We start from the raw sequence: 20962 nt of genomic DNA, 5'->3' as shown, positions 1-20962 counted from the left end.
GCCGGCGCCTACACGACCTGCTGGCTCTTCAATCGCTAACTAGCTGGTAGCTACTGAACGTGATAATCGCTTAAATCACAATGCCACTTTGTTCCGGGGCCAGCTAGTAGGAGCCTGAAGATTCTAAAAACTTTTATAGTTACAGTGGAATAGCTTCCTCGCCACAACTGCTGGTTGACATCGTTGAAGGGATAGACCGTAGTCGCCAGGGAACCCATTGGGCTTGCATTTAGTTATGCACGTGACCGGGTACTAGCCCAAGCTGTCTCGAGTCAAGATGCCTCTCTCTCAGGCCAAATCAAAGTCTCCAGTTCTGCTTTGCAGGCAGAGTCTGTACGAGCTTCTCCATGTACAGTTCACTAACAGTGCTGCTGCTCTTGTAATCTGTTAGTCTGCATGAGAATTCCCGCTTGGCGCTGCAGAGCGTATGCGGTACACCGTGTACGTCAGCACCGTCTGTTCAGGACGCTTGCAGGCGTCTCGCGGAGAGCCACACTTTAACAGCAGTTATACTTGGCTCTAGTACAGCGAACGAGTTATAATTCTTCACATCAATAGAGAGTATATGTATAATTTCCCTCATTACTCTTTTTACGTTTTCGGCTGCCATCACATCAGAGCCGTCAGCTCTGCTCTGGAGCTGTGACTCACGGATTCATACGGCGTGGGGGAACTTCTGGCTGGCTGTCATCTCCAGGAACTTTATTCAGGCAGTCTATAAGGCATGGCGTCTCAATGCCTCGAGCTTTCTCCTCAGGCGGGCTGCACTCTAGAGCTTCCCCCACTGTGTCCAGAATGACTGTCGGGCGCATGTTGCCAAACCTACTGCGGCGCCATTCCTCGAAAGGCATAACTGACTCTGTGGGCTGATGCTGAAGGAACCCCGTCTCCTCAAAAGAGCACTGAGTTACCTGCGTCGGGCAGTTTGACGCCGCAAGCTCCAGATTTAGTGGCACGCTGTACAGTTGCTCAACGATAGTGCCGTCGGGATATCTGCAGGTCGCAACGTTTGCCAGAATGCCGCCATAAAGCAAGCATAAAGAAGGCTTCTTATCCCCGACTGAAATGTGAAGCTCCAAAGCAGCAAAGTACAGGGATGCAAACTCCATATCATCAATATGCATATGGAAAATCAAAAGGCCATGAACGGTTTTACGGTCGTCAGCTCTGGCTGACATTCAGTTAGCGCAAATTTCAATTTGATGTGGCTGGAAACAGCCTTCTGCTACGAGGGCTGGGTTGTAGGGGCATTTACCTTAGAAAGTGCCTGTACAGGATTTGCTGCTTGGTCGCCGGGTGCACCGTGAAAATAGCTACATAAGTTGTGACAGTATCTTTGCTTTTCTCTCCAGTACCTTCCGCTGATGTGGAACCAGAGTTCAAAACTGCACGAAATGGCAAGCCGTAACATTGGGGTGACAGACCGTGGAAAGAAAGGCGAGGCATTACACCTTCTGTACAAAGTTTGCTGCCCGATGCAAGTAAAATACGATCAGCAATCAAGTAGTAAAGAACCAGAGGAGCCCAGGCTACAGTGAATTTGCAGCCACCCAGCAGACCTTGGCTGCTTATTGCCATGCTCAGAGCAACAAAGGTGAATGGTCGTCAGCTGCAACTGACTGCGCAGAAGTTCAAATTTGTTCTACTTGAACTAGAATGCTGAGGTTTCTCAGCCCGCTTACCCCGGATCTGGGTTACTTGCACTCGCCTGGTCTCCCCAGCAAGCCCCAAGAACTGTTTTGCTGTGTAGCAGCAGGCCTTCATATATCTTTCAGACACTTCCGTATCGTTTGGGAAGCGGAATGCTGCTGAGTCAGACGTTAATCTCCGATGGCAATCCAGCACACGACCGTTGTGATGTATTGCCACGGCATAGTAGTAAAGAAGCTGCGGGACAGGCTCCAAACAGCAAAAATTAGTCGTTGGGGAGAGCGCTAGCACATGGTTCGCTCAAGGTGTACCATCCGCGCTGTTTCAAACCCCTTATAGAATCTACGTAGCTCGGATAGCGTGAACGCAATCGTTATACGCAAAGTGATGAGGAAATTTTGTTTTGTGTCTTATTCCCGCACGACCGAGCTTATTGCCATGAATGTAACGTCCATGAGAACAGTAAGAGCAATCCCAGTTGCTCCCGAAGCAAACTCTCTTTCAAGGTAGTTGTGGAGCGCAAATGTCATTCCAGAAGATTCCCTCCCGAAAACTTCTATAATAGCCAAGATAATTGGTAAGAGCAAGACCCAAACTCCGAGGGGAGCCATAAATCGGTAAGCTGAGCAAATAGGCCATATGCGTACCCTAAGCTGCCCCTCTGATCTACTTGTCTAGTAGGACAAAATCATTCACTTTGACAAAATGTCCACTCTTGTTTAAAGCACTGTCGTACAAGTCGAGTGGAATAAGATGCATTAACGCGCGAAGGCAATACCTGCATTCGGCAGTCGTCCTACGAAGCAGTGAGCCAAGTGCGCCATCGTGCACAAGAGTGCGAAAACCAAAAGAGCAGCTACGAAGCCGCTGGCGGAATACAAAGCTGCTGGTCCGAATGTTAGTAGTTCCTGCAGTGAAACACCGGAAGACTGCGATACGGCACTGGTCATAGTACAGTGCGGTCCTTACTCAGCGTAGCAGTTCTTTAAGCTGGCTTTACATGATTCCAGCTCTCTCAGTCAGCACTAGCGCTCTGCTAGAGAAGGGACGCAGCATCGGGTTTTGATGCCGCAGTCGTTTAACAAGGTAAATTCACGTCGCAAGTGGCCATATACTGGGTACTACGACGACGAGGTTCACCAATTCGTTTTCGGACCTTCTAGTGCGGCCATACCTGGACATAGCCGAACCGGATGTACAGGCCAGTAATTTCAGCACTATAGACGGGGATATTAAATGCCTTCAGAGTGACCCACGAACCAAACAACGCGACAAAGACGGCGAACCCCAGAGCTCCCAGAGCGAACAATATGGCAGCACCCGCCAGGCCTAAAGCCACAGCAGAAAGTACTGAACTAGTTCGTCTAGCATGCAGCCGTCATCAAGCCCTGTTTCGTTGGTAGCTGCCCTGCCCACTGATTTCTTTCATATCCGACGAAAGGGAATATTCTTCGAATAGTTCGCTCCAAATGTGACGCAGTTTTCTTCCAGTTGTGCCCCTGTGCAGCAACGTTTGCTCGGATATCACTGCAAAACCAGCACAAAAGGTATTTCATATTCTGTATTTCACCCTCTTGCTCACTACAAACCCGCCTCATATGCCGGAGTGCAGTGTTGAAATTTCCCCACCTGAATACTGATATGAGGCTAGGTCTTGCTGAGTCACTCGGGAAAACGGCTGTTTCCCGTAGCTTAGTGAGCGATGACGCGCCTGCCGTTCCTCCTCAGGTAAATCTGGGCCTGACGTCACACATCCGTAAACAGTGCTTGGCCTTTTCATGACAGAGGAAGTTAGAAATTTGCCAGAGTGAGTATCTAACTTCCTCCGTTGCGGGAATGTAAATGTCTTCCCAATGCAATAGGAGGGCGAGATACTGTTGTACTTTCGAGAGTCTCCCTATTCATAAGCATGCTCCGCAAGATCCGCTGCGCAGTTGAACTAGCTGCAATAGTTAGCACAACGTACCATAGTAGCTTTATCAAGCATATAATAAAGCAGTTTTCCAGGTGATCCCAACAGCACATATGCCGGTTACCTGATTTAGTTTCAACTTTCGGAGGAAAAAGGAGCTATCTGGTTACCCGTGCTACTACGGCTACTACGTATGCTGCGGCTGCTGCGAATGGAAGATGAAAAGCGCATTTCCGCGGGGAGAGGCAATTCATCTGGGATATTAAGCATTCGCCCAGTATAATGAAGAGGGACTTCAAATTCCTGAAGGCCATCCACCTCTTTCGGCAGTCGGACAATGCGGAAGTAGAGGTTGCAAAGCCATTTGTCCAATCGCATGCGTAGCATTTCTTCCATCTCAAGATACCGTTGAATAGAAGTATCAACCTCTCCTAAAAACAAAGGAACCTGCGGTTACGCAGCAAAACCAATCAGCTGCTCCAACGCAAGATGTTGCAGTCACTACAGTCATCGCAGCCGTGCGTCTTTCCATCGTCTATGAGAATTGCAGTAAAAGGGCTCTTCAGAAGATTGAAGGGTCGCAAGAATTAAATCAACACACTTACTTTAAAAGAACCTTCGACAATGTGCCATTCAGGATCGACCAAAGGAAACGCCCCCCAAGCCACAACCTAAAATTCCAGTTTGTCTCCACAGCGCACCAACCTTCCTGTAGTTTAATCCTAGGCAGTAGGCCCAAGAGGATGACTGCTCGTCCCGCAAGTTTGACACCTGCGGCCCTTCGTGAAAGTAGACTACGAGCACTTCGCTCTCTTATCCTCGAGAGTGGTCCCCCTCCAAAGCGTTTTAGCGAATAGGAATGCTCAATGCACTTACAGCCCTCTACCATGCACCTAGCCATGAGCTACGCACCTTGTCTACAGGTGAGACTGCACCACGAAGGAGGTACAGCTGAAACACTAAGCACATGGATGGCTTAATGTCGGCCTCAGAGGGGCAATTCAAATACAGCGTTTCGTCAAACCTGTGTGCAAACCCGCGTCAAGGGCAACGCCTCTGCCGACTGCTGCCAGAGTCCTCAAACGGGACTGCTCCCTCATATTGCTCAATCTCGTAAGGTGCTCTGTGATGCCCTACGCATCCCTTAATGAATGCTTCATCCATACTACCTCTTCACTATCGCTCGCTGTTCCTTGCTCTTGCCATCAGGCAATAGCAGCTGACGGTCAAATTCCCCAACAGCAGTGTGGTGAAACGTTGCACTGTGAAGTGGCTTGAGCGTATCTGATCTACAATGTCTCCAAGTATTATGCTAAATCTGCCCAGGTGTTCCTATTTCTGACTGTTGGGTTGTGCGTGTATGCTCTGTAATAGAGGCGATCCGCATTTTCGCCGCTTGATCGGCTTTGAGACGCTTTATTTACAGCCTCTAGAATATCAAATAATTTGCTGATGCCTGCATTGAACCACCACACTAACCTTAGGCATTCGCTGAAGTACATCGCCGCAAAGGCCACAGGTGCAGAAACAGCGCAGGACCCTGTGGCCAAAGTGCACGGAATACTTCCAAAGGCAGCGTGCTCTCCTCCGCTTTGTTTGGATTCTTCAGAAGATGCGAACTCTTTATTGAGGCACTTCCACACTAACCGGTGGCCGCCTGAGAGCAGAAGCATCCCGACACAAAACTCTACAATCTTGGTTTCCCCAATGCAGCAGGAATTTAAAATTAAGGGCCTGTTCGTCAGTGCTGAGGGCCACTGTCCTGCGACCAGCATAGAGAAATTGCCAGGTGTGATTGCGCATGTAAATGTCCAGAGGCTGCGCGTTTCGTACCCAGTCGGTTCCACACCGAGACCATCATTACGTATTGCCCTCTGGGGACGCCGTCCTTCACAGCTCGACACAGGTCAAGGCGCAGCCGCAGTGTCTGCGGCATCGTCTTCCAGTTTGGTCCCTCGGAGCCTCCTTCGTAAACAGATAGGAGATTTGATAAACATCACTTGAAAAGTGAGCGCTTCATCTTCCTGTTGATTCTGGCTGTCATGTGTGAAACATTCGATAGGTCCCTACGCTCTAAGCCCAAGGCAGCGCTGGCTGCTCGAGGAATCTTCCCCTTGAGAGAGTAATTTGTCGTGTTAAAGTCTCGTCGAAGAAATCCATAGGACTCCAGCAGTTGTAGCCGCCGGTGCTGTAATATTGCCTCCAGGCGCAACTGGAACGATTGCAGGGTTTGCTGCATGTCCGCCTGCAGCACCGAAAGCAACAATGCTGCTGGCAGCAACCGTAAAAGTTGCGAGAAAGCAGTTATTCCTTTATTCGTTTCTGCTACACGCGGCAGGGTATGCGACATGGTGGTGAGGCAGGATTCACCCTTCGTTCATCATATTCGCGAGCAGCCAGCTTTCTGGCTTCCTGAAACTCGGCCTGTTTATTCTTAACTTGCTGTATAATCCTGTCGCGTATTTTTTGAGCCTCCTGTCGAAGTCGGTCGGCCTGGGACTGCAAGCGTTCTTTCTGCTGCTCCTGCATTTCTCCGGTTGCTGCAACCCAGCGGCTCCGTTCTTCGCCAACGTCTTCTGCAAAGCCAACGACCACTTCATCGCTTGTCAGCGCTTCCTGAACACCCCGAGAAGCAGCTGAATTTTTGTGACTTGGATATTAGGTGAGGGTTGTGGAGTAGTGCAGTACAAACTACGCAGTCCTTAAAAAACATTTTTTTGAAATTTGTCAGTATTGAGCTATTCCTGCGAACCTGAAGATCCTCAAAAGCCTTCTTCGCTGTGATATTCTGCCGTATAATTGCAACAGTTCTAAGCGACTCGACACGCTGCAGCCTGTCAGCGCGTTCCTCTGCATTGGGAACACCACCAAACGCAAGTGTATGACGGAGAAAATGCAATGAACGAAATAAGTTGGCCCACGCATAAGCATGTGCGTTTTGCCTTATCAGATGTTCTTGAACCCTGCAGATTCCATATAGGTTGACGATCTCATTTAGTGCATTATTGTACTTTCTAATGCCTGCGCCTCGACTTCATCTTCCTCAAAAACAAAACATTTCTCAACCTCATCGAGCTCGTTGGAATCTCCGGGCTTTGCGGAAGATGCAGTGCCAGGGGCTTGCTGCTGTCCACCAAAACGTCGGGAGCATTGACACAAACCATCAACCGTGCACTGGTTAAGATTCTACTATTATACACGTCTAAAGTCCAGACACCCCGATCCACGTTTACCTGCAGCGCGCAGAGACTCTTCAGCGCCATGGCTGTTTTTACATCAAACAAAACTTCCGTTGCTCTCTTCCTTGGCGTCTCCTTCAATGCAGCAGCTTTCTCAGCGTTTGCATCAAAGGCAGGCTGGGGGTCCTGCGCCTTCTTCGTGCGCTTTGATGTTTTCGGTCGGCGAGTATGTCGGTGGGCAGCAGGGTCAGCGTTTGTGGGGGCGTTGGCCTCCAGGCCACCGTTGTTACGTTTTACTTGTGCAATTTCTACTTTCAGCTGAGCTTTATCTGTTGGAATTTCGTGTCGGTCTTGATGAATATCTTTACCCTCATGGTCGTCCTGCTCCGGCTGCTGTCCAAGTGGAGGTTTGAGGTGAATTTCTTCTACCTGTTCCTGTACAGGGTTTTCACCTTGCATTCGATCCGGAAATTGGCTCCCCATCTCACTGGAGTCCTGCTGAAGGGGAGAGCTTTGCCCGTCTTCACCCTGGCGTTGCTGCAACTCTTGGTTTTCTCCTGAATTGCTTGTTGCGTAAGGAGCATGCATGTTATCTGCTTGCGGAACTTGTCCCTGTACCTGCTCCGGTTGTTCCCTTCCCGTCTCCAGCTGACCATCCTCGCGTGGCAGTCCATCGATGTGTTGCCTTTCCTCCATATGGTGCTCACTGAAGTCGTCTTCCACAAGTCTTTGGGTCTCATTTTGGGCTGCGTCTCTCCCTATATTCGTCTCTGACTGCTCTTCCACCTGTGAAAGCTGCTGCTCCTTGCTTTCAACTTGGTTCCCTCCCACAGGTACAGATATCGTTTGCTGTTGCCGTTCGTCATTGGCGGAAGCAGAAGTGCGAATGCTGAAATTATGTTGACTTCGCAATGAGTCGCCCCCTCCCTGTTCGCCGTCTGGATCTGGGTTCTGAGTACATTGCTGGCTGTCCTCCACCTCCTTCGTCCAATCACCGTCTGAGTGCTGTGCGTGCTCCGCTTGCAGCTGTCCTAACTGGGAGGCTTCGGGAGAACTACTCCTAAATCCACCAGCTGGGCGCTCTTCCTGCTAAAAAGGATCAAGCGACACTGGAGGAAACATAGATTGTTCCGTCGAACTGTTTGCGCGCAGGCTCGGTTGAAAGCAAACGTGCACTGAACAGCAAGCCTCTTACTGTTAACGCTAGACGCGGCAGCAGCAGTAAAGAAGGAATTCATCGGGAGCTAATGACCTACACGCTGCTCTGTAGGGGGATCTGTTTCGGACTCCCCCGGAAGGTTGACGTGAGAGCTGGTGGTAGAATCCATCGAAGCAGCGTGGCTTCCGCACCAAACGTGGAGAAATTGGCTGCACTTTCTCTTCACCGGCCTGCTGTGAGGCAGTCTCTATATGCGTCCTTCCCTCAGCTACCCCGTTGTTTTTGCCGCAATGTCTCGGATCTCGCTCCTTGGTGACCCGTTGCTGCCCGTAACGGCATTGCCAGTGGCAGCAGGATCTACGTCTTACTGGGATTAAGCATATTATTGGCAATAAATATAATAGTTTCTACTTTGGTCTGTTATTTGATTACCACACAGCCAACTCCCACCACTGAACAGAGTGGTGTGTGAGGGTGGTGTGTCTGCGCAGTGACCCGGATGTGGGATGCGTGGGACGCAGTTTTTGGAGACCACAGGCCTCGCCAGATCTATGGAGCACAGAGTCGCAATTGATGTGGAATCGTAACGCAGAAATGAATGCAGCTCGAAATAAAAGGGAAGCCGACTAGGGCAAGCATCCATGATCCGCTATTACGGAGCAGGCTTGGCGTCCGCAAGCACAGCGCCGACATGCTTATTTATGGAGAAAAATATCAAATTTTACTGGTTTTGAAGGCTAGAGCCGGCGTTCTTATTCATCGAGAGCCAGCGGCGACATAGCAGGGCTTAGGGCTACACACAGCATGTGGTGGCGTGCTCTATACTCTGCCATGAGGTACGGGAGAAGGTCGCACATAAAAATGAAAACATTCTTAGTAAAATGCCCCAATACCACAGTAAGTAGCAGCTGGTGCGTGTGTGGAACTAACGAAACATTGGTAGCAGTGTTGTGGACTAGAGAAACCCGTGTGCAAGGCGTAGTAGGGACTTCCTAGCACGGCGCCTACTCACTCTTTCGGCCGTCTTGCCGACTCTGTTAAGTGCTGAACAGTATGTAGAGGATTCGGTTCGCATTAGGAAGCGCTCGTCGAGTACTTGCGCGGCGGCTCACCTGGCTGGCTGTAAAAGTATATTATCACCCAATTCATTCAGAAGCGAGGAGGTCTCGGTATGCAGACAGTATTGGATGCCAGCCTTCCTCAAAAGCGAAGTGCGCATGAACACATTAGCTATTTTCCATGCAAACGGCCACGGGTTCTTGCTCGGAGGGAGGTGCTGCACGCCTGCGCATTTCTACCAGGAACAGCGACATATTGTCTCCCTACACAAGTATCACAAAAAACTGTTCTGAAGATCCAACACATCAATTTCCGATATTGTGGTTTTGATGTAGCTTGCATATTTGTAACAATCTGGAGTGGGCACGTGCAACAGCGGAGTCGGCCGTTAATTCTTCGCGTAGCACCAAATGCATCCCTGTGGTATTCCGTACGCTGGAAGAGGGAAGACGCTCATCAGTGCACTTAATTAGCAATGTTTATATCACCAGAGACCCTTCTAACGCCACCGTTAAAACCGCATTAGAGGGAACGGGTCATTTTTCGCATCCCTTCGTTGGGTCACAAGACCGAACAGGAAGCAAACAAGTTTGTTTGAAGTGATTAGGACCGGTATTCCATTATTTTTTCATTTCCAGGCCCTGCGGACTGTCACCCCGACAGTGGCCAGGAAGACAGATGTGGCTTGAAGCATTTTTGGTGTTTGCCCAATCTCCATTTTTCTCCGTGGATTTGCGTTGCAGGTCCCCTTGAACCAAGGGAATATCGACGTTGGCCAGAGGCCAGCATTCGATAAGCACGCTGCTCCGCGACAGTAAACGATCTATACACGCGCCTAAACAAGCACAGCCTACATGCTGAGTTCCCCAGTGACGTAAGTTACACTCATTGCAGTGGGTCATTTGGTCGGTTGTGAGTCAGTTTAATGCACAGTAATACCAATGTTTCACAACGCTGTAAACATCGGAGGAGAACGCACCTGGCCGTTGACTTCGCAAGATTGTCGGAGAACCACGCAAAGGACTGGCGCTCAGTGGTTTCTACTCACCAGGCAATGCGGGGGGTGTTGCTGCATCGAGCAGCTTGTCAATCCATGATCAAATTGCAATAAGCATAGGCGCCCATGACAATTATTCAAGAGCTGGGGACAGCCAGCCCACTTCGCCCTGAAAGCCTCTAAGAAAACGAGAAGGCTTTCCAAAGATTGTCGCGTCCAACCGGCAATCGTCAATTATCCTTTTTAAGGGCAAACCATGGTGTCGAAATCCAAAAAGTTAGTGATGTGGTTGAGATACTTGAAGGAGCTAGGAACTTGTTCTACAAAATGAGAGGTTCTGCTTTAAAATACATACTAGATTTGCAGTCGCTCAAACTATCTACGTTCCCGTGGATTCTTACCCATGCCTGTTGAGAGAAATTTACGTTCTGCGCAGACTTGGCTACAATCAGTGTTATCCCTGTGAACACTTCGGCGGGCACGAAGTCTGGCTACTTATGTCTCATCCTACAGGCAGCCAAACAGGATTTGCAGGCAGCGTTACCGGGAACTCTCAAACATATTGCCGCCATGAGAAAAGCAATCGTATACTCTCGGCTCTGCAGTAGACGCCGCCAGCAGCGAAATTTGGATAGATATACAGCCCGCTACCTGCTAAGCTCACCACGCCTAAACCTCAATGATTCGAGTGGTTCGGCCAGTTATCCACATTCTAAAAATTATTGCTGATTAGGGCTAGAACGATCAGGTGGACTCACCAGTTGGGGTTAATAGCATGCTGAACAAAGTGGCGGGACCTACGCTTTTACCTGCACTTGCGTTCGCAAATGCTGCAAAATATGCTAGTTGAAGGCCTCCTTCATTTGTCGCTGATACCGGTTTCGTAACGTATGTGTACGGATGCTAAGCTGAGAAGTATCTTAGGCGATCAACGAATTCTACTGGCAGTATACCCAATCTAAAAGCGACGTCAGGAAAGCATATTGATACCGACCTTCTATTCTCAAAACAGTATCATCGCATCGCCAGACAGTTATGCTAATATTGACGTATTATCCCCACAACAATTGCGGGGCAAGGTAAATTTGCCCCAGCAAGAATACTGCCACTAGAGTGGAAAAACGGTCATTTTCCCACCTTCAATGATGAACCACATTGGGTGGGTAGGATCTCAGACTGCCCCGGAATGCTGTAGGGCAGCTGCTGTGCGAGAATAGCCAGTGGAATGCCTAAGAAGGAAAAATGCAAGGTGCACGAGTGGGTCGTCTGGCCGGTCTCGAAGGATGGCTTCTAGAGCAGGATACAGTACAGGAACGACTGTTTCCATAAGGTAAGCTATATCTGGCGAGAGCAGCAGCGTTTGCTTGCTGGTGGGTAGTTTATGGGTACCTAAGCTACCAATAAGTCCCAGGAAGATGCTTCCGATTTCACTGATGCCATCCTGGTTTTTCTGTTCTTCAGAGACCCTCCTGTACTCCCTACGCAAAGTCACAATCTTCTCTCCAGCTATTTGTTCTTTAGTGCAGAGGTGTTTGGCTGTCGCAAGTTGCAGGCGCTTCTTCTCGCATATTGCAACTGCCGCCACTAGGCAATCAGAGCTTGCCAGAAACTCCCACTGGCTAGGAGCGATGTGCGATGCAACGATCCCGCATTCAATAACTCCTTTCTTGCAAACGTCATCATCGGACGACAAATTTTGGTGACTGCATGCTTCGCCTTCCTCGTTTTCCCGCCATGAGACAGGTTTAAGCGTAATACGCTTCTGGCTCAAAACGTCAACCGGCGCGAGAGTGTGTATGTATGACACGCCGTCAACAACCGTTTGAATCCCCGGAGAGGAGAGACAGACGTGAAAACGCGTCAGGTCTTGTCCATCTGCCAAGATTGCCAGGGGAGTGGTGCATGAAAGGTTGGCGCCGCCCTCCACCCTTAAAGCACCGGGTGTTGCGAACTCATTTGTGATGCCACTTCCTGCCGAAGATTCGTCCGCGGTGGATGAGCTGTTGAAGTCCCCTGCAACGGCCACCGCCTGATGGCTTTCGGCAGTTGCGCAGGGGAGTTCCATCGGCTTGTGCAAGATGCACAAGGCCTTGTGCTCCTCTAGTTCCTGGTAAATAAGGCCTGCAAATACCTCGTCAGTACCCTTGTAACATCGCTTTGATGCAGGTATAACGAGGGTATGGGGCAGCGGCGAGCTGGAGCAGTGCTGCCGCTCTTTGCTTTCTCCCGCAGCTTGCACCGTTGGCACGTGCATTATCCCCATGGCAAAATCGGAAATGCGCAGGTCAGGACTGCCGTGGGTGCCATCCAAAAAAACCTGCAGTATCCCGCGGAGGCACAGCAAGTGAGAGTGTCAGGGCCATGCCCCGTTTACTCCAGGGTTCCCTACTCCCCTGCCTTTAACGGGGAGTTCAGCTGGTGACGGCAGACCTGCTTTGTTCGGTTCTCTCCATCGAACGCCGGGTGTTTCCCTTCGCACAGCGAGTTGAATTCCCGAAGAAATGCTTGGAGGACTGGGCTGCTTAAAGAACGGCGGGTGTGAAACACTAGGCGAAAGGCTCTACGTGTCCTGACGAGGCTAAAAAGCAAGCTCAAAAAAGAAGGAGCTATACTCCAGTAGCCGCCATGAAGCTGAAGGGGGAGTGAAGAGAGACATTTTAAAGAAACAGTTTCCTCCTCTCCGTGGCCGGCCTCAAGGAGCACGGTGTCACTAGATTTCGAAACAGGCTTCTGAACAATCGTTAGATACAGCGAAGCAATCATTGTGATTCCACAATTGCCAACTTGCCCGATTTCTATCGTTTTGGCCCACTGGGTGAGCTGGGGAAAGCTCAAGGCTTAGAAACGTTAACATGATGCGGATATTGTTCGCTTACAGCTTCTGTTTCGCAGCCGAGTACCCTATTCAGGTCAGGCGCTTCACATCCCAAAGCTATGCAAACAGTTGGCGGGAGCATTAAGCGCCTCAGAAGAGAGCGATGACGCTCACGGAGAGCCCCTATAGCAGCTTCTACTTTATCAGCACTCGTTCTAGGGTTACCAGCCATGCGCGCCTTCCGCTTTACTTTTGCACAGTTTCCGAAGGCCTGAAGCCGCTGCTCTAGCTCTTCCACCTGCTCCACAGCGTTCAGAAAGCACCGACAGCGTTAGTTTTAGGTGCTTCTTCTTTTCACTCAGCGCATTTGTTCTAACTGAGACAAAGGTCTTTCGTTATGCGCTGAATTTCTCCCGGAGCAGCTTGCCGTGCCATTTCCCAGACACTACAAGGGCAGGAAAAGGGAATGGGGCTTGCATCTGCAGCTTGTCTGGCAGAATTTTTGTAACGAAGACGCAAGTACGCGCCGAACGACAAGCCCTCTTCCACCGTATGCTCATCTTCACCCCTCTGAGACAGGCGGGCACAGCCAAAATCGAGGCAGCTGCGTGTGGTGCACACCGCATCCATCCTGCAAATGGGCGACTCCCTGAGTACTTGCATCGACAGTAGCTATGCTTAGCACTCTAAAAGTTGCCTGTGACTGGGACACCTACAGGAAACCACTCTCCAGTTGCGGAATTTACTGTTCCCCACGTTGCTTCGGCCAAAATGTGAGAAGCGAACCGAGTGACGGGCGCACCGAGGAAAGCCCCTACTTTGGCGCTTTCAGAGTCTCTAGCATACCTTGTCGATACCGTCACACCATTGTCAATGTCTACGTGGAGAATAATAATGGGTGCCTGCTCCTGAGGAGTCAATGTGTGCCCAGTAGGGGAAGGACTGGTCCCTTCAGAGGGATGCTGTGGATTTCGGCTATGATCCATTTACTCGAAGTTTGTCATAAGAATATTACGATTATTAGCAGGATGATCGAAGCTGCTTATGCTGCGCTCCACCATCGGCCGTCTATGCCTCTTTAGCCGGTTCGGCTCCTTAACTTTCCCAAATCTCTAGCTAATCTGCATGTTCTTTTTCATATTCCTTTTGCAGTTTCCGCCTGTCTTAGTCATTCTATAGCGCTATGACTGGGAAAGAGCCCAGCATTGGGTTACCGAAGGCTTTGTGGCTGTCTAGGGCTGCATGCGCCTTCCGTCAGTCATTCCCAGACAGATCATGAGATTTCGAAGTATCTTCTGGCTCTGCAGCAGCGTCAAAAGCATTTACTCCTAATTTTATTTTCTTCTACATCGCAATAGGATGTATGACGTTGTAGCGATGGAAGACCTAGTTGTCAAGGACACTGCAGATTGCTGTCACCCACGCGCCGACGTGACTAGTGCGGCACGCTATGCCAGCTTCTTTGCAGTAAAGAGTATAAAGTGCGGTGGTATCTGGCCAGTGCGCAAATGCACCGAAGGACCAGCGCAAATGAGACTCTTGCGTGTAGTTTTGTTCTGTACAGCTTGAACTGTATCTGTTCGTTCACGCTACACTGGCGTTTGACTAACACTCTTCACCCCCTATGCCTTTTGTAACCCAATGCTTGGGGCTTTCGCAACCATATGCGCACATAGGTGTCTGGTAACTATTCAGCAGATGGATCTGGTTGTCGTGTGTGTCGTGCGGTTAGTGGGTTTTTCTCTCGTCTCACGATCCCTGTCCGTGAGTAGCTAGCATTTAGCCTACACAGCGCCGCCAGCCTTGGTTTGAAAAGGTTGCCCGACCATTTACTGGGGCACCGCTGCGGAAATGAAAGTGGGCTCTGGACGTCTTCTCCGCTCCAGCCTTCTTGCATGTATCCAGAGGAGGTACAAAGCTGTCTCGAAGGCGGCGGAAAGTGCAGTGGTGCGCGTTTCCCAACGGCTGAAACAACACCGCCTCGAGAACTCAAACCATCACGCCAAGTCGATACTACAGAACTCTGCAGCCTTGCCCAGCTACGGAAAATGCCTCTCTGCATGTAGGGAGTGCAGGAAATAGGGACAACCGTCTGTACGTCCTTCCGCCCTCACCAGAGTGGTTCCCAATAAAAGAAAACGCAGAACTGAATGCTGGGACTCTGAAGGGGAAATTTTGTTTTCTTTAGCATTCGCTGTCTCCACTACTTCTACTCTGTCCTGCGGGGGATCAGCTGTTTACCACGAACCCTCATCGTTCGTGCGAAACAAGTGATCCTCCGCATGGCAGCATCTACTAGCTGAACGAACTCTAGCAAGCGCCTCCTGCGTCGGTCATTTCCCGAAACCTTTTGAAAAGCTTTGATTTCACACCTACAGCGCATTCAGGCAACTGTCATTACTGTCTTCAGGAGGAACTTTCAGAGGTATGGCGCTGCCGGCTCTTTAAACTATGGAAGCCTTTCCATTTTCCAAGTCACCACTCCTTGCGGCACTCCCTGCTGCAGGCTATCAATCACAGGCATTGCGCTGTCCTTCATCCAGGGCACACCTTGTCGTTGATTGGGTGGGGTTGGCTAGCATTTGCTTTAGCACATGGCAATTTCTGATATGTCTGCAGCAAAGCAAGAGGATGGTCAAAGCCCCCAAGCTTGCCGAAGGAGTGTATTTGGCTGGGCAACCACATGGGTGGTAAAAATGCAGCACCCCCATCACATGAAGGCCTTTTCGTACTTTCAGTACCCAAAAAGATCACATTGCATACACATATGCAGGTGTTTACATACGGCGAAGTTACCAGGTGCGAGAACCTGTCCACCAGGTGGGTAGATAGCAAGGAAAGGCGACGCTGCATCTGCACGAGAACAATGCGTTAAGAGGTAGACCTACCGCGTACACCCAGGTGGAGCAGGAACTCCACTCAACATGAGCGCTCAACGTACTTCGGCGTTAACCTCGGAAGCGCCATTTGCAAAGTGCTCAATAATGCCGTGAAGTCATCACACTCGCCTCGGCACCGCAAGCGTACCACGGAACATTTGAAGGCCTGGTATGTCCTTAAATAGAGGTGCTCACTTCCAATGTAGGCGAAATGACATACGAAGGCCCAAGCTGTGGCCGCTAGATTGACTCACCGCTGGGACACGCGAGCACATGCATGCCGTTGTGTACGACCGGCAGCCGCCGTTTCCTCTTCGCGTGTATAGAGGGCTTGCACACTCAAGAGAAGGCCATTCCGTTGGCTCAGCCTGGAAATGAGAGCTTTGAACGCGAGCTTACGGATTGCGTCCTGCGTAATGGTTTAATAACATATCACCCTTGCCTGCCGCATCAAATTCAAGCAGCGAAGAGATCGGGGGCTTTAACACCTCGCTCTTCAACGCATTGATACAGAAGGACGGAGTAAACGCTAATAAACCTGAAAAATAAATTCATCTTTATTAGGGTAGTCCTTTTTTTGCTTCCCACTTCAGCCGGTGGGGGCTCGCTCTCGATGCTCGCTTGCTGCAACCGGCATGGTGTCACATGCTGTCCCGTGGCGACCGGAATGCGATAATTGTCCAGCTATGGGCATGCATTCCTGGAGTTAAATAAGGCCAATTTTCCACGTGACCCTTATCTTGACCCTAGTGGGCAGTTCTTTATTTGCCCTGAGCCAGATCAGATTAGGCCATGCGCTGCAGACAACAGTGCGCAACTACGCCTGGATCTGTCAACGCGTTCAACTAGGAGACCAACAAGCTCATCCACTGAATGAGGTATAACACCGTTGGGGGCGTGTAGTTCGAGACAATCACATTTGCATGGGCAACTTGGAGCATGGACAGCTAACCTACGGCATCGCCGACGTAGAGCATCAGCGGAACGCAGCTACCCGGGTCAGGTTCGCAATGAAGCTTCACTCCCAAGGACATGATGGAATGCAGCACATAACACCTCACGAATGGGGATCCACATTGCGGGTTCGTTCCTTCCACGTGGAATTTCCAGAAGATGAGGAAACACCTGTCACACACACGCTGTCTTTCCAAAGGGACTTCGTGAGAAGAGATGGAGGACTTAACCTTGAACACCGTTTCCGACGGTCTGGTGGCTATGTTGAATTTCTCATTAACGACAGGTTTCACGCAATTCTTGCCCTTCGATGGCTGCCGCTGGTTGCCCTCGTCTTCATCACGGTGGTCATGTGCGCTGCAGTTCTTTCGTGTTAGTAAATATCCCGATTGCTTATCAGTTTTGCTCTTTCGCTCCCTTTCCGAAGCAGAAGCATCGTCGCAAGAGATCTCAGCGAGCCAGGAGCTTAGCCTCTGGCCGTTGAGGCGCCTGCGCACGTGTGCTTTCTTTGGTGTGCACTTTACAGTGATTTTGTTTCTTGCCACTGGAGCAAACGCAAATGAGTGCCTTGGAAGTTCGAATTCAAACTGGGATTACTTCTTCTTTGTTGTCGAAACGATGTTCGCAATCGGCTATGGAAGTCCCAGGTACTTGGGGAAGATCTGTACGCGCGTTGTGTAGGAGATAGCGGATACGCAAAGGCAGCTGAACCTATAACTTATAGGGATACTATTGCTTAGTGGGCTTATTACTGGAAGCCAAATTTTCAAGTTCGGATCGGCTTGTTCTTTCGTAGGTACCCTTCATGTCGTATCTCCAGCTTCATGGTGACCCCGATAGTGGTCACGGGTGTGCTGCTCAATTCACTCATTCTGGGGCTTGTGTTCCAGAAGTTTTCTTCCGCAGCAAGGAGGAAATGGGCCTTAGCGTTTACGCAGAGACTTGTCGTCTCCAGCGGGTAAGGAGACAACAGATGACAACACATAAGGCTGTGGTACTCGGCGTCTGTTTGCTGCCACCTTTGGCTGTAGAATTTTGCAGGTCTGATTACCCAGGACCTATTGCACGTTAGTCGGATGATTCGATATGCACTGCACTTGCATCTCACGAATTTCATTTTGCTTGCATGCTCTTCCTTTGAAGCAAATGCAATTCACTGCACGAGCCCTCGTCGTCCGGCAACAGATTCGTCGTCAACGGAAGCAATTCGCCGGCATCAACACACCAGCGTACAGTGTCGGGGAGCTCCATGCACTACCCGTCGGGGGCTCCCAGTGCTCCGTTGCACGAGCCACTGCTCGTAGGCATACGTGAAGACGAGTGTAAGAATTCCACAAAAAGCTGCTGATTGCACATTGCGGATAGAAGCACACTACTTGATGGGGCGTACCTGAAGATTCAAATTCGTTTTCTGGTGCTGTGGCTGTATACAGCTTCTTCGCCAAACGCGAGTGATCACGCATCACAGAGCAGCGAGGACAAAGACATGCATCAGTGCCAAGGAAACATCCCCAGTCATACGTACTTGGCTCGCCCGTCCAGTGATTCAGTGCTTATTAAAAGCAACGAAGACGCTCCTAAATGTGGTTTGCCTGGTCCGTCGAGCAGTGGTAAAAGTTGGTAGTACTTTCTTGCCGTAGTCGCCACCGTTGTGCATACCGTATTCGAGTTTGCCTCACGCACGCTCCTGCAGAGTCGAGGGAGGGCCTACGGATATCATTTCGCATGTTGAACATTACGGAGACCTCGTTTTTCAACACGAAGCTCGCGCTATTCTTTTTGGTGACCATCGTGAAGCCAGCCTTTCCCCATCCCTTATGAAACTTGTTTCGTAACACGCTGCTTATAGTGCGTGCGACTGATAGATCGTCGAGGACAGCCTATGTTTGATTGGCGCCGCAACCTGCTATGTGTAGGTGCACCGCCGGGGAGGGCTTTCAATTCGTCAATTCTCCATGTTCCACACCGACACCCCATTGGAGTTCATGGCGTTGCCAATTACTGTCACAGTGAGCGCAGCACAGTGGGCCCGGTCTGGATACTTTGTCTGCACTGCTTCGGATGCTTCCCGGATTTTCTATTGGCATTTTTGGCATTTGTTGTTGCTGTGGTGGAGTGATCTTGCCATCTTCATTTTTTGTGCTTGAAATTCTACAGACATGATGCATGTGTTAACTGCAGGTCGATCAGCGTGACGTTGGAAGTCCTCTAAGAGATATTACGGAGGCGGATCTGCGTAACCATGGAGAATGCTACGAGCTTCTTGCTCTGCTCTCCTTCACTGATAACAGGACGTCCCGTACTGTTGAAGTCAGCCGAAGGTAGGTTCCCCTCACCGGGAAACGGCAGCGCGCATCACCTGCTGCCTGTGTTCATTTACGGCTCCGCGGGATGAACATAGGACGAGCTTTTTTATACGCGTCTCCGCCTCTACGTCACACCGTCGGTGGAAGGCTGCTCGTTTCAACGAAGAACAGTCATGTTGGCTTTTCAAGGTGTACTGCATCCTTTTCTTTTTCTGTATGTGCAACAGCTGGCGGCTCAACACAGCGGTTTGGGACGAGAATTTTGTCCCCATCGTGCGCCAGTCTGGACCAGGCTCTTCGCGTAAGTCGCATTTTCATTTTCGTGTGGCTTTGTTGCTAACGTGCCCATCAGTTGTTGGATTTAGACTTAGTTAGCGACCTCCACACCTTTATTACCAACAAGGAGTTTTCACCCAGGAGACAATCTGATTTGAAGCAGGGCGATTCACTTGCTTTTTGCTTGTACTGCGGCAATAGCCCTAGATAAGGCAATTCACCTCCGGTGAAATGCAGCACAAAAATATTGTTGTGTGTGGCTTTACTGCTACTGGCAGTGCGAGTTCACAAGCGAAGATTCCTGGAAGCTGTGACTATTTTTTACACATCTCTAAAGTTAAACGACGACCTCAATTTGGTTGTGGTTATTACCCGCAGGAGCATTCGAAATCGACGTCGACAACCTGAGCACTACTCGGGTATGCATTCAACGCATCTTTTAGCACTCGTGGGGCATGGGGCATGTTCTTTTATCGCTAGCTTTGTCTGCTTCATTTCTTTGTGCGATTTCGCTTCGGTTACTGATGCAGGCCTCTACTGCGCATTGACGAACGCTTTTTATACTTGTGTGAAAAGTAGTCACAGCTTCCTGAACTCGTGCTGCCAGCAGTAGTAAAGCCACACTTACATACAGTGTTGGCGCTGTGCGGACGCCACCCTCCATGGCTGTCTGCTGAAGGTGTATGCTCGTCTATGCCAACAGCAGATTCCCAAGACGCTGGAGTTGTGTAGTAGGCGTAATGCATACGGAAAGAAGTTCCTGCAGACCTTTTTCGGCTGTCCTTCAGTACTGTTGCCTTCGAGGATGTAAAATTGCGGTTTCCGGAAACTTCCTACAGGTCTACAGCTCTCAAGAAAGAACCACCAGACGCCAGCAATACGCCGCAGGTTCTTCGGCAGTACTTCCAGGTGTGGGAGGCTTGCCCTTCTCCAGCACAAACCGTGCGAGTGAGCGCTTAAGTTCCCGCTTAAGGCGCACTGCAACTCTCTTGAGCGCGTTGGCTGCAAGCTCATAGCGCAATTTTTTAACGACGTGAGTGGCAGGCGCAAGCCCGCTGGTAGCCCCAGCGAGCTATCAACAAACAATGAAATACTGCCATGGTATCCTGCTTGCTAATGCCGTGCAGTGCCTGCACAAGAGAAAACCGCGAGACAGCTGCTGCTAGCGTTGGCTTCAAGCGAACCATACTCAGCCACTGAAGAGCCATGAAACCAATGAAAGGGAAATTTTCAGCTTGGGCTAACTAAATAAACTACTCGACAAAATATAGCAATAGCCTTTAAGAGGTCTCAGTTAAAATGCGCAGGAGAGTATGGGAAGGACAGCATTCGCTATGACCTTCACGAGCGTACGACTGACGAACAACGCACATCTTGACAAACCACAGGCACAAGTACCTTGGGTAGCCTCATGCGAGCAAGCTCGATATGAGCTGTTACAGGCTGCTTTGCAGCGTCAACCGATTTAGGTGGACATTCCTGGGGTCGGTGCCACCTTCGATGTGGGTGGACTATTTGTGTAGCCAGGGGAACTAACAACCGCTTCATTACAATGGGTCTGCAGCCCAGAGTAACAATCTTCGGAGAGTATCAAGAGCAAGTCTTGGGGTGCGTTTTTGCGTAGGCTCCTATCGGCGGACGGAGCGGTGTCTGGTGAAGTGCAGTTGGACCTGCAACTGTGAGCATCGTGCGGTTATACAGTTAGTGTGTGCGTGCCTACACCGACAGTATAACGAAGCATTCTTTACCTTTGCGGTTATGCGCTGCTGCATCCAG

General features: G+C 50.2%; 4 protein-coding genes across 4 annotated transcripts; 1 reads left to right on the top strand and 3 right to left on the bottom strand.

Moving 5' to 3' along the window:
* Window positions 1–647: 647 nt before the first annotated feature.
* Window positions 648–1124, bottom strand: EAH_00018560 (hypothetical protein, conserved; the record flags this gene model as incomplete). Its single annotated transcript, XM_013393769.1, has 1 exon — window positions 648–1124. One exon carries the CDS (start codon window positions 1122–1124, stop codon window positions 648–650), a length of 477 nt encoding a protein of 158 aa, XP_013249223.1.
* Window positions 1125–2060: 936 nt separating this feature from the next.
* On the bottom strand, window positions 2061–8069 carry EAH_00018550 (hypothetical protein, conserved; the record flags this gene model as incomplete). The annotated part of the gene is made up of 12 exons (XM_013393768.1): window positions 2061–2272; window positions 2429–2558; window positions 2825–2979; window positions 3280–3390; window positions 3733–4009; window positions 4475–4586; window positions 5042–5219; window positions 5396–5527; window positions 5633–5807; window positions 5933–6178; window positions 6796–7827; window positions 7998–8069. 12 exons carry the CDS (start codon window positions 8067–8069, stop codon window positions 2061–2063), a joined length of 2832 nt encoding a protein of 943 aa, XP_013249222.1.
* A 3058-nt stretch (window positions 8070–11127) lies between these two features.
* EAH_00018540 (Dpy-30 motif containing protein, putative) lies at window positions 11128–12219 on the bottom strand (the record flags this gene model as incomplete). Its single annotated transcript, XM_013393767.1, has 1 exon — window positions 11128–12219. The coding sequence occupies one exon, from the start codon at window positions 12217–12219 to the stop codon at window positions 11128–11130; it is 1092 nt and encodes a 363-aa protein (XP_013249221.1).
* A 4441-nt stretch (window positions 12220–16660) lies between these two features.
* Window positions 16661–20868, top strand: EAH_00018530 (hypothetical protein, conserved; the record flags this gene model as incomplete). The annotated part of the gene is made up of 12 exons (XM_013393766.1): window positions 16661–16976; window positions 17131–17251; window positions 17425–17562; window positions 17790–17926; window positions 18038–18190; window positions 18298–18386; window positions 18521–18613; window positions 18786–18925; window positions 19138–19211; window positions 19465–19605; window positions 20026–20134; window positions 20811–20868. 12 exons carry the CDS (start codon window positions 16661–16663, stop codon window positions 20866–20868), a joined length of 1569 nt encoding a protein of 522 aa, XP_013249220.1.
* Between the last annotated feature and the right edge of the window lie 94 nt (window positions 20869–20962).

Source organism: Eimeria acervulina, genomic scaffold (assembly GCF_000499425.1).
Source record: "Eimeria acervulina Houghton genomic scaffold, Eah_scaff121, whole genome shotgun sequence".
Lineage (NCBI taxonomy): Eukaryota > Apicomplexa > Conoidasida > Eucoccidiorida > Eimeriidae > Eimeria > Eimeria acervulina.
The sequence above is the reverse complement of the archived record's forward strand: the minus strand, read 5'-3'. Positions and strand labels throughout refer to the sequence as shown.